Genomic DNA, 12,947 nt, shown 5'->3' on the forward strand with positions numbered 1-12,947 from the left:
GGGGAATGGTGGGGGGGCTTGCCATTAGGAAGTACTTTTGTTGCACACCCGGATATGGTGCTGCCTGCGTTGACCCCGATACAAAGTGCCCCACCAACGCCGAGGTCAACATCCAAGCCGTCGCTGCCCACCCGCCCAAAGATGCAAGGGGGGGGGGGAATTAAGTCACCCCCGAAAAGACAGCCTAGCCATTTTTTCGGGGCTCAAAAAAAAAAAAAGACCTGGCCTTATTATATGAGAAACACGGTAATAAGACCAAAAAATAAAGCAAGCTTTGAGCAGTATTTTATAGCTTCTTACAAGAAGGAAATAAATGTGTTTCCACATACTGTACATTACATACTCTATTGTTGTTAAATAAAAATTTAATGTAAAAAGAAGGGAGGGAGGAAGAAAGGAAGGAAGGTTTTATTCTTATAAATTTATAAGAATAAATTTATAAATACATTTATTCTTATATTTATTTATTTTAAAAACTCTTTTTCTGAGTCACCTTGACTATTTGTGTTTCAGGACTTGGAGTCTTGGAGATATTGGTTCAGCCCCCATTATCTAAGTCTATGTTCAATATATCTAGATTATGGTAATGTAAGCTAAGTTTTTCTACAAAGGATGCTTATAAATGTATTTAGTGGTTTGGTTGTTTCTTAGAAAATTTTTGTATTATTGTTGGCTTAGTCTTTGATAAGGCCTTGGGAAACCAAAAGACATATCTGCTGAACATTTTCCTCAGTATTTGCCCAGCCTCTTCCCCTACCTTATTTTATTTTAAATAAGTTTTTCGATTAAAAAATACCCAATGGGAAGCTGGGATGCTGCAAGGCAAAGCACCAATTTTAAGTTTAATCTCTATTTCCAAAAAGACTTGATCTACACATAAAATTGAGATAAAATTTACCTTCTTGGGACAGAATGTTCTAGGAAACACTGAAAAGTTCAATTTTTCTACCAGATGTGCCAGAGATGGTCTACTAGCTTCCAGAAGTTCTTCACTATTTCAAGAATTTTACTGTGGAGTTCTTGTTGCTTCCTGAGCTTTGTTGTTTGCTTGCAGATGTTTTTCAGTGACCCACTAGGTAGCATCCTGGAAACTGCTAACTATGCCCCTGAAAGATCCGATCAATGCTGCTCTGAATTAAAACAGAACATTCATAGATAACAAAATAGTCTGGTTCTTTATTGCTCTTTGGTATGTGAGTGGGATTGTGATTGGACACACTCATCATTGCAATCTTTGTGTAAGAATATCTATAGCATAGTTACAACTGCTCTAGAAATGTTTATTAGCCCCAAATTTTCTCACCAGCCAGAATAAATAAGGAACCCCTCTTATCCTGTGATTTTCAATGTATAATCTCTGGCAATATGTTTGTATTTTAGGATATTGATAGAAGGTAAGAAAAACTGTATTAGATGTATTTAAATCCAGGATTTCTCTATAGAAAGCTAAGCTTTAAAGCAATACAACTTCCACTATTTCTTTAAAGTACTTTTTTTTTCATTTTAATTTTTAATAGGTCCCTTGTTGGCAGTACTCCTGATCTCAGATATCCTCTGAGTACTATGGTCCATCCATCCACGGACCCCTTTGCAACACCTTCTAGTCTTCATCGGACACCAAAGAGCCGTTATGTGGCTCTGCAGGAAGAAGCCTCCAAGGTAAAACTCCTGATGTTTGCCTTGCTGCAAACAAATCTCTAGGGGAAAGCTCCAGTTACGCCTGCATCTTGGAGTGCACCGTAAAATCTTTGTGTTGGCAACAGCTGCAACAGCTGTCTTGTGCTTTTAAAGTGGTGTGGGGGGCACAATGGCCTTTCGCTTGGCAGTGACAGCTGCAAACCTAAACCCTTCTAAAGGAAAGAGACTCCCTGTTGTGCAGAAAGGCTACTTCATTGGATGGTGGCCAGGACAGTACTTATGGGATGGGCTTATACAGAAGAAGGTAGTAAGATGAAATTTGAAAGGATCTTTGCCATTCTGTGAAATTTGGAAAACAAAGAAAGCTCTTAGCTTTTGTATTTCAATACTTCGTTGGGATGTGGTGTTGCTATTTATTTTCTTATGTTTTATTTTGGAATTATTTTCATCAGCCATGTTTGAGATTTGAGCTAGCCATGTATATATATTTAAATTATTATTCGGGGTTCAGCAATCTGCTCAAATACATATTACTAACTTTGGGTAAAATGACAGATTGTGTTTCCATTGCTCCAATAAGAAGATCAAATCTGGTCTGTAACCACTGTCCCGAGTCAGACCTGAAAAGATCTGAGATAAGCCATAGCCTTCATAATGGCCATAAATTCCTATACTGCTTTTGTGGTCGAACCCAGGGAAGCCAGATTGAAGTCCTCCCAACCATAAGTCTGGGGAACCATAAGTCCAGTGTCAGCCCTGAGATGGCTACTAGCTTCTCAGGTTGTAAGATAAGCAATCTGGAACATCTGGAATGGATGAAATTGCTGACCCAGAATCTAAACTCATTATTTTAAGAACTGAGATTCTTGGTTTAGTCAACTGAAAGTCAAAGTAATCTGCCTGCTAACTTGCTAATTCAATATTTTCTTGTCTAAATTGTTGAGGGCTATTGTTTTTCTGTTTGTATATCTGTAGCATTATAAATACTATTTTATGCTATTTTAAGTGGTTTATGCATTTTGCATCAGAGTTTTATGCTGCTGGTCCATGGCATGCCAGAAACTGAGCAGTGCAAACAAGCGTAGCATGTGAAATCATACCCTCTCTAGTCCATGGAAAAACCTCTCTCCTTGGAACCAGTCCCTGGTGCCCAAAAGGTTGGGGGTTGCTGACTTAAACCACTAAAATTAATATTGCACAAAAGGTAACTACCTTATTATGAGTAAAATGCAGCTGTTTTCTAAGCCAGAATCTGTGCCCCAACCTGTACTCAAAAATCTGAAGCATTGAAGAACTATCAATTCCCCCACTCCCTTTTTTTGTTTCTTTCTAGACTTTGTGTCTGTGTACGTGACTATTCTTTAACAGAATAGCAGAGTTGGACGGGATCTTGGAGGTCTTCTAGTCCAATCCCTGCTCAAGCAGGAAACCCTATGCCATTTCAGACAAATGGTTATCCAGTCCCTTCTTTAAAAACCTTCACTGTTGGAGAACGCACAACTTTTGGAGGCAAAAATTCTTAACAAGCAGTCAAACCAAGTTCATAAGTCTAAGGAGAGATACATTAGGGAATGAGTAATGTCAAAATTACATCTCTGGCACAGGCTTGTTCTTTTGCTTGGCAACAAGATGAAGGCCTGCACTATATGTTATGCATTACTTTCAAATACAGGAGATTTTCAAAGAACTAAATCTATCTTCTGAAGGCTCTGTTCTCAGCAGAATTTTCTTGTTTGCTTAGCTGAAACACTGGAATCATTTAAATTACATACATAAAAATCTGTCATCTCAAACAAGATGATGAAATTGCAATTATGTGTGAATCGTATCTTATGTGGGATACCTTGTGATTTTTTATGTCCAGGATTGGGAGCATGGTCCAACAAGTGGCATCCTGAGTACTTCAGCTCACACTTTTGATAGTGACCCGGAGATTTCTGATGTTGATGAGGATGACCAAGAGACAGTCTTCAGCTCTATGGATATGTTGTCTCCCAGTGGTCATTCTGATGCCCAGACTCTTGCCATGATGCTGCAGGAACAACTGGATGCCATCAATGAGGAGATTAGGTATCTACATCAGGTGTATATATTCTGTATATTTTAGTTGTTTTTGTATGTGTTCAAGGATCAAATGCAAAAGTGTGTGACTGGTCTCCAAGAAATAAATTAGGAAGACATTATCTGGATTGATACTTCCAAACGTTTATGTGTAGATGATAAGGAATTCTGTGAGCGGTAATGAAATGTTTGAGAGAAAATATATGAACAGTTTCATTGGACTGCGCCCTCCCAGAAATAGCACATTTATTTATCTTTAATATCATCTTTCCGAAGAACGTGATCTGGGTAACATAATGTAAAATCTATACTTTCTGCAGTATATTAAGAGGTATTAAATGTGTAGTTTTAGTTTCTTCCTTTGCTCAAAAAATGTTGTTGGAGGAGCAAACCAAGAGGAGATATTTTATGGAAAATTGTTTAAGGTGTGTGTTGTTGCTGTATTTTATTAATTTGTCCTGTCTATGTTCATATCTGTCTATGTATATAGTGTATTCCTGCTGGGGCTCAGCCATAAGTCCTGCAACACTCATTCTCAAAAGCATATGTCTTCTTTTTTCTTAAGATACAAAAAGGAAGGGAGGGAGGGAGGCTGAGAGGATGTCTCCATTTCACCTATTCCCAAGTAATTCAGCACCAGAGAGATTTGTTTGGGGAAAAATGGTTAGTGTCAGTAAAGTGAAAAGGTATCATCAGGGCTGTGAAAGAGCACAGTAGATTGTCAGAGAAGGTTGAGGGGCTACCACTTAAAAGAACCTGGAAGTCCCACCCTAAGTGGTGTGTGTGTGTTTGGCAGCAGGCCTCATTATACAGGCATATTGGCAATAGCTGTGGTGATGCTTAGCCAGGAACTAAGACCTGCCCAGCTCTTACTGGATGCTTTCAGCTGTTGGTATATATGCTATTCTGTACTCCTGCTGAGAATAACCCTCCATGGCCAGTTGGTTTGTGTAACTTGGTTGACATGACAACTGGTTTCCACAGGCAGCTGCCTGCATCATGCCTGGCTGGTGCTTTCTGAAATGCAAACCAGCTCTTACATGAATTCCTGTATTCACCATTCTTGTAAAATAGTGCTAGACCTGCTCAAAAACATATCAAGTACTTGGGTGAAAATATATGTAAGTGTGTGTATATTTGAGTGCATTGGGAGAAGTGTTGTACAGTGATCTTCACAGCTAATTGTAAGAAAAAGTTATGTTGTTATGAGTGCAACAGAACAGGTTTCAGTTGAGATTATTTCTGTATTCCATTCTGCTTTTTTCACCATGCCATTGACTTGTCAGCTGGTTTCTTGGAGTTCTTTGACATACGTATGCACATATACATACACTTACACATATCATACTCCCAGAACAGTGCTAGACAGGTGTTTAGATCTAGCCCAGGTAACAACCTATTGTTGTGGAACATCTTTCTGCTGGCCATCTATTATTTAGGCGACTTGAAGGATGGTACAGAATGTTTACTTTGTTTTAAATATGACCATTAAACTTAAAGAAGAGGGCCTGGTCTTTTCTTGGTAGGTTCCTATGATCCAATTCCATTGCATCACAGTGTTGAGGAGACCGATTGATGGTTGCTTTCCCTATTCAACAGGTAGAGCAGAAACTTTGGTGGAGGAGGAAGTGTTCCATATTCAGCCTGTAAAGGGAGCATTATTTACCAGCATAATTATAAAGGAAAAGAGATTGGCTCGTGGAAAAAAGCTAATTAGGCTGGCATACTTTTGTACTACCCCAGAAACTGGAAGAAAGAATATTAAATATGAGTAGGTAGTAGGGAGAGATAGTAAATGCATTCTGGGTGGATCCCATTCTAATCGCATTTTGGAGGGCCTTGAAAATCTGGCCTTGGACAAAAGGATAAATCCAGACAACATAACTCACCCCAGCCACCTGAGTTCTGTTGTTTGCTGGATTTACCATCTTATGTTTTCTTTGTTTTTATTTATTTGTTGTTTTTTAGTGATGGTGTTTTTGAATTGTATTTTATTTTCTTTCTTATATTATGAGGTGATAGAGTTTGATGATACCAAATGAAATAAATAAAAATGATTGTCTGGATGAGTTCTTAGTTCAGTTGCCTTGGACCCAGGGGTTGTTCCAAGGGGACAGTTAGAGCATGATGGAGGGTAGTCCACAATTACTGATTGTTTCATGAATGAATGTTAGTTTTAATTGTTAATAGTCATGAGTCCTTGTGGAGTGTAGAGATACAAACATAAAAACAATAAATGTGAACAAAAATGATACCAAATAGGTTATACCTGATCCCAGATGAATCAACTACCAAGTCAGGTAGAAGTTAATGAGCAATTTTATTTCTGTCACCACCTCAACCTCATGGATGAAAGTTCATCACAAACATTTTTTGGCTCTGCTGCCTACAAGAGTGTTTTTTTTTAAACTAATGACAAATCTGATTCATCAAGGTTTGCCTAATATCTTCAATGACGTACAGAAAACAAATCATATGACAGTTTTAATTTTGTAATGGAAATTACATTACACTAATGTAGTAATAAAGTTATACTGATGATTTTTCAGGAAATAAAATTTAGCCATAGATTAAAATACAAGGAGGTTCAATGTATGGAGTCATTTGACCACATCACAATTTTGAGCTATTAAAAAAAAGTTGAATTTCCTAGCATTTTGGATTCTGAGAAGATTGAAAATGCGTACTATAAATAAGGAGTGCATCAGAACAGTTTTAGGTTGTAAGATAAATATTTCAAAATATTATTTTAAAAAATGAGCTCTTGTATTTGTTTGAATAAACCCAAGTAAGCCTAACTACTTAGACGGTTCCAGTATACAAGCATGCTATACCGAATTGCTCTGTGAACTAGAGTTGTGTTTAACATACAGATCTTGAATGCTTCTATCTGTCCCTCCTTATGAAAAATAGTAAGATCCCAGCTGAGATTAAATTATGATCTGGTCTAGAATGATCCAAGAGGAGAAAGAATCAACTGAGCTACGGGCTGAACAGTTAGAGAGCCGTGTCACCAGTGGTAGCATGGAAGCCCTAAATCTGACACAGTTACGCAAGAGAGCATCCATCCCCACATCTTTAACTGCCTTGTCTCTGGCAAGTTCATCTCCTCCTGTCAGTGGACGTTCTACTCCAAAACTCACCTCTCGCAGCACAGCTCAGGACCTTGATCGGATATGCAGTATGACCCTGGTAAGAGTTGAATAAATAATAAAAAGTGTGTTCTGCTGGGAATTGGGATTTTTGGTGGGATGCTATGCTCTCTACAATGTTGCCATTATGTCCTATAATGGTCAGCTGCATTGCCCAACCATTAAGGCCTTTGGCATTGCTAATTTGTTTCTATTTAATATCTAAAGCTATTTAGTCTATTACAAAGTCCTCCACCATGGCTGTTGCTCATAGTTTTTTTATCCCTCTCTAGTCCTAATTGTATTGAACAGTGTGCCATCTGCTCCCGAGGGTAATTTTGAGCTAACTTTTACTGTTTTTATGTCAATCTTTTGACAGCCAAGTGATTTGAGGAAACACCGGAGGAAACTACTTGTGAGTCTGTCCCTTTCTTTGCTTTTCTTTGTAGATTTATATTCTTGCTCCTTTTCTGTACCTGTATTTTGTCATCTTAAACCAACACAGTCTAAGTTACAACATTGCAATTGTAGTCTTCCGAATAATAAAGTTATGCTGAAAATATTTTAAAGAATAAAGCAATGTTTACTCTAGCTATTATTTGAAAATGTGTCATTCTCAGATGCAGATAAAATTTTACCATACTGTATAGCTCTAGTCCTATAAGTGGTTTTCTTTGTCCTACATATAGATATAAATGGTCTACCATACATATAGAGCTATAAGTATTGCAGATCTTTTCCAAATTAAGTTTTGTTGCTGAGAGCTCATGTGTTCGCTTCAAGCCATTCAGATCATAACAGACTGCTGCTGGGATGTTGTAAGCAGTAGTTTCTTTATTTATATATAATGGATTCATATAATTAGTAGTTATATGAACTTATATAGAATCCATGTATCTGTCCTTATTTGTAAATTGTTAGAATGTTTATAATATCACACTTTTTCCAAGAGTGCATCTCCTATCAGTGTGAATAGATGTATGTATTTGATTTGTTCATGTATGCTTCTAGTAAAGACATCTTGATTATTTACTAGCATAGAAAGGCAGGGTATACATTAAACAAGTTAGTAAGTAAACTAATGGGTGGAAACTAATCAAGGAGAGAAGCAATTTAGAACTAAGGAGAAATTTCCTGATAATTAGAACAATTAACCAGTATAACAACTTGCCTCCAGAAGTTGTGAATGCTCCAACACTGGAAGTTTTTAAGAAGAGATTGGATAACCATTTGTCTGAAGTGGTGCAGGGTTTCTTGCCTAAGCAGGTGGTTGGACTAGAAGACCTCCAAGGTCCCTTCCAACTCTGTTATTCTATTCTATTCTAAATTTTGAAATCCAAAAGTCCCAAATGCAGACATTCAAGATGCACCTAATTATATAATATAGTAGGAAGTGTGTTAAAAAAGTAAATTAGACAGAAAGCTTTAAAGTGAGTATATTTAGATATTAAAATAATTAAAGGATAAGATTCTATAGGGCAAAGAACAGCTGGACAATAAAAAGCACACACTTCTAATTTCCCATAACTATGTCACATCCCATAAACTACAACAAATTACAGAATATTGCAAGTCTTAGGTTGTAAATAGAGAATATATTTCAACTAGAAAAACCTGATGATTCCATGCTCAAAATAAATTGGTTTGTGTCCAATTCCTATTTTAGAAGTAGTTTTTCTCTGCCAGGGGCTTATAATTTATTTCTCTTATGGAAAGCTCTTTGCTCTTTGTTCCCGGGTGCTTAAATAATTTTACTTGCAGTGTCAAACTCTGTTTCTTTGCTGATTTACCAGTGATTGTTCAGAAATTTCTGAGTGAGAATTGTGAACATATTTTTATGAGGCAGTAACAGTGGCTTTGTTCAAGACCAAATTCTTGGAAAACAGTGTGGTGTACTGATATATCTCCTATATTTTTGTCATTTTTCTATAATTTTCACTTACATAAGCAGTGCTCCTTAAACTGTACTTCTGATGATTTTGAATAGGCAGATTTTGCAGGGTACTTTTTCCAGTCCTGATGAGAGGGTCCCACGTTCTTGGTTTAGGTAGCAAATTATAAAAATCCCATCTGACAAAAAGTATTAGTGATTGTTCTTTCAAAAATAATCCTTATGCCCATAGAGTACTACTTTGTATATGATTCATACAAATCTAAAATAGAAATAGATGAATTGCTGTTTAAATGATGGTAAGTCAGAGGCTCCTGTCCTGTTGCTACATATTACTTTCTCCATATTGTTAATGCATCACAGTCTGCCTCCTCCTTCCTGTTGCTATTGGCTCTTTTGCCTCATATTATTCCAAATAACACTCATAATTATAACTTGACCATTCAATCTTTTTGTTTGACTTACAGTGAGCAGTTATCCCCATGATATACTTGATGCCTGTCTTCTCCTTTAATTAATTAGCAAGTTTCTGATAAGCATGGTAAAGATTGGAGGAAAGTTTTTAGACAGGAATCTCCTGTCTTAAGTCTTAGTTTACCTTATCTGTTCAGTCACCAGCTGGTCGAGATGAGAGTCGAGAAGATAAAACGACCATCAAATGTGAGACTTCTCCTCCTTCTTCACCCAGGAGCCTCAGACTGGAGAAACTTGGACATCCTGCTTTTAGTCAAGATGAAGGCAAGAGGTACATATGTCTGGGAAGGGAACTAGCTGGCCAAGGACTATTATAGGCATATTATCCTGAGCACTTCTGATTTGCATGAACTTGTTCTGCTCATAATTTATATATTAGCTAATCTGGTTGGACTCATTATCTAAACTAGTGGTCATTTCTTGCAAGCACCCCTTTGTTTCACCAAGCACTGTAATGTCATCTGCAAAATCCAAATCTATTAGATGGGCTGTTTACCATAGGATGCCAAAGCTGAGGTTATCCATCACTTTATTCATAATAAAGTACATGGAGAGGAGAAACAAGAATGGTGACAGTATACATCCCTGTCCTACTCCTATATTGATGTTAAAGAAGATTGTGTTGCCAGATTCCATTTGTACACAATTGCTGGAGTTATAATACAGGTTCTTAAAGCTGTTGATAAAATGGTGAGGAATACCATAGGACTTTACAATATTCCATAGTGGTTTTCAATGAATTGAGTCAAACGCCCTTTTGAAGTCAATAAAATTAATTACCATTGGTTTCTGGAATTCTAAACTCTGTTCAGTGATATTTCTTAAGGTCAGGTGCTGGTTGTTACAGAAGCATCTTTTCCTGAATGCTGTTTGTTCTTCACATAGATGCTCTTCACTTGATGCTCCAATCTCCTGAGCAACACAAGGCATAAAACTTTTCCATTTCTAAGGACTGATAGCAATGTTATGCCCCTCCAGTTGTTACAATCACTGAAGTTTCCTTTTTTTGATACTTTAATAATGATAGAATGATGATGGATAGAAAATCTGTTAATGGTACACTTATTACAGTATATAACATTCGTTGCATGATAGTCTATAACAGAAAATCTTGGGCTTCTTTTCTGGATTCTAATTATTCTAACTAAATAATTCTTCATATATGAAAGATTTATGCAGCTGTTAATATTCCACAGAGCGAATTTCAGATACACGTCTCAGTTGTGTTTTCTGTAGATGTTTTACTCTGCTATCCTTTCCCACAGACAAAGATTAGCTGAATATGGTCTCTGAGAAGAACTAGGGGTATTTTGAAAATCGGGGGGGAGGGGGGGAGATGAGGCTGATCCAAAGAGGAGGACCTTAACTTCACTATTTTTAATGACATCATGAACTTTTCTTTTCCATCCTTTTAGTTTTCTAGAGGATCAAGCAAGTAACCCCAGCAGCAGTAATAGCAGCCAGGATTCACTGCATAAAGGCTCCAAGAGGAAAGGCATCAAATCTTCAATTGGACGCTTGTTTGGAAAGAAAGAAAAAGGGCGCTTAATCCAGCTGAGTAGAGAAGGCACTACTGGACAAGGTAATTGATTCTTTTCACCTTTTCTAAATAAAGGAATTCCGCAAATTTCGTGGAAACTGACCATTTGTTTTTCTGTGTCCTTGGAAGAACAGAAAATAATACGATGAAAACAATAAGAATAGCATGAGAATGGCAGTTAAATTTCAGTTTCCTTCAGTTTTACAAATTCCAGGATTATATTTTCATTTGATTCAATTGTTGAACATTTTAATACAATAAAATATAATAGCTGTAGGATTCATCAAAGACATTAGAAAGAAATAATACAGGGCTGCAAAATCTATGTTGATGCAAAATGTATGTTGATAATTGATATCCCACTTATATCAATAAAGTGTTAGCCATTGGTCTATCAATATGATTTCAGTAATTGGATCTAGAATTTGAACTATGAATTATCAGAAGCAATGAACAAAGCTAATGACTTGATCCCATAGAACTCCTGGATGGATAAGGAGTGACATAGCTTGAAAGTACAATAGCTGAAGCAGAGGAATTGGCCAAAGGATGCCCTTGATTCATTCAAGTTTTTTATTAGGATGGAAGAGGCCATTTATACCAATGAGTCCAATCCCCTGATCAGTGTATGAATCCAAATTAAAGTATACTGAAGCAGCTACCTATCCTCTGAACATTTGTACTGAATAGATACCCAATACCCTTCTGGATGATTGATTCCACTCCTTATTTCTAGACTGAATATGAGAAATAGCAAGAAATGTTTATCCTTTTTAATATACAGTATTGGAAAGTGAGCACTAATCTTAATTCTAATCTTATTCATAAGTAAAATCTATCTTTCTGATTCCCTAAATTAGCATATATTATTGCACAGCAAGCTGTGAACAAAAACTATTGGATTAGAGCACTGGTGGCGGAATGAAAAGTTTTGAAGCAAGGAAGGACTAGGAGTACAAACATTTGCAAAAGCATGCCATAGTTTAGCAGTCAGTGAGAATGACAATGTAACATGGGGTATACAGAATTATCCACAGAAGCTTTCAATAACAGGAAATAAGGTCTTGGGGATCCTGTAAATTAGTGTGTGTGTACATCATTGGGTGCTCTGTCATTCAACCCACTTTCAAAGAATGGGAATGAATCAGTAGCTGATAGTAGTCTAATTAGGCTTTAGTAAATACAGTGATGGCAAGGAGTCATAGACCTGGATGTTGAAAGTAATAATTTAATGAGACCAGCAGAAGGGAAGGCATAGAAGCAGAAGTGGAAAAGTCTGGATTGACAGGATTATGAAAAATGTAAGGAAAAAAGGACCTAAACTGGGATGAAATGCAGGACAAATTGGTTTCATCCCAGCTTAAGTCCTTTCTTCCTTAATTTTTTCATAATCCTGTCTATCGCGCCACAATAAAACAGTGGTTACTAATATACATGATGAAAGTGAGACTAGGTGAGGAAGAGAGATAATTTTATAATTGCATATACTTAAGATTTGGTGTATTGTTGTGGTACTCTAAAAAGAATCTTTTTGTCTATACTGTTGGATTCTCATGGCTACTGTCAAATATCACATCTTCAAGCTTAAATTAAACTAAGCAAAGCTTGCTACTCTTGACAGATTGAATTACTCAGTTAAAATTTCTTGATATCAAATTGAATTTCCTGAGTAGGCATAAATTAGTATTTATTTTTGAAGTTTTTTAAAAAAGGTAGTACTATTATATATTATGAGGAGCATCTAGTCTAATTCTTCATCTATTGTGTTTCATAGTTTTGCTAACAGATTCAGAAATGAACATACAGGACTCTCTTGGTCTTGGCAAGCTAGGAGCACAAGCAGAAAAAGATCGACGACTCAAAAAAAAGTGAGGGAAGTTGTATTTACTTCTTCATAAATATTGTAGCAATTAGTGGAAATTTATGTCTTCATTTGGGTATACTCTTGATGAATTGCGGGTCACTGTGGAATATTTGGGAAATATTTTACCACAAGTTTTCAGATTGATTGGACTGAATTATTATCCTAGAATAAGCTCATTTCTCCCCTGAAATAAATTGTAACTGCTTTGTGAGAACTATTATGTTTCCTTCTCCTGAAAGAAACACTTTATAACATTTTCAAGTTTCTTAAAGAAACTAGTTGAATAAATAGAAAGATGGAGATATTCATGGATGGCAGTTTAACAAGAGAGAGGAAGAAATGAAGCTT

General features: G+C 36.6%; 1 protein-coding gene across 8 annotated transcripts in view; it reads left to right on the forward strand.

Annotated features, from left to right (window-relative positions):
* The window catches only part of PPFIA4 (PPFI scaffold protein A4), a 111,148-nt gene that overhangs the window by 80,183 nt on the left and 18,018 nt on the right, over positions 1-12,947 (forward strand). For all 8 annotated transcript variants that reach the window (XM_087959515.1, XM_026680870.2, XM_087959519.1 and 5 more), the window contains 7 exons: positions 1,518-1,659; positions 3,503-3,708; positions 6,651-6,891; positions 7,210-7,245; positions 9,333-9,466; positions 10,611-10,777; positions 12,510-12,603. In XM_087959515.1, the coding sequence (XP_087815641.1) occupies positions 1,518-1,659; positions 3,503-3,708; positions 6,651-6,891; positions 7,210-7,245; positions 9,333-9,466; positions 10,611-10,777; positions 12,510-12,603 (1,020 nt within the window). The remainder of the gene's footprint in view (positions 1-1,517; positions 1,660-3,502; positions 3,709-6,650; positions 6,892-7,209; positions 7,246-9,332; positions 9,467-10,610; positions 10,778-12,509; positions 12,604-12,947) is intronic.

The sequence above is a fragment of the Notechis scutatus genome, chromosome 3 (assembly GCF_049901735.1).
Source record: "Notechis scutatus isolate UNSWTSFEM ecotype Mainland chromosome 3, rNotScu1.2, whole genome shotgun sequence".
NCBI classification, from domain to species: Eukaryota; Metazoa; Chordata; class Lepidosauria; order Squamata; family Elapidae; genus Notechis; species Notechis scutatus.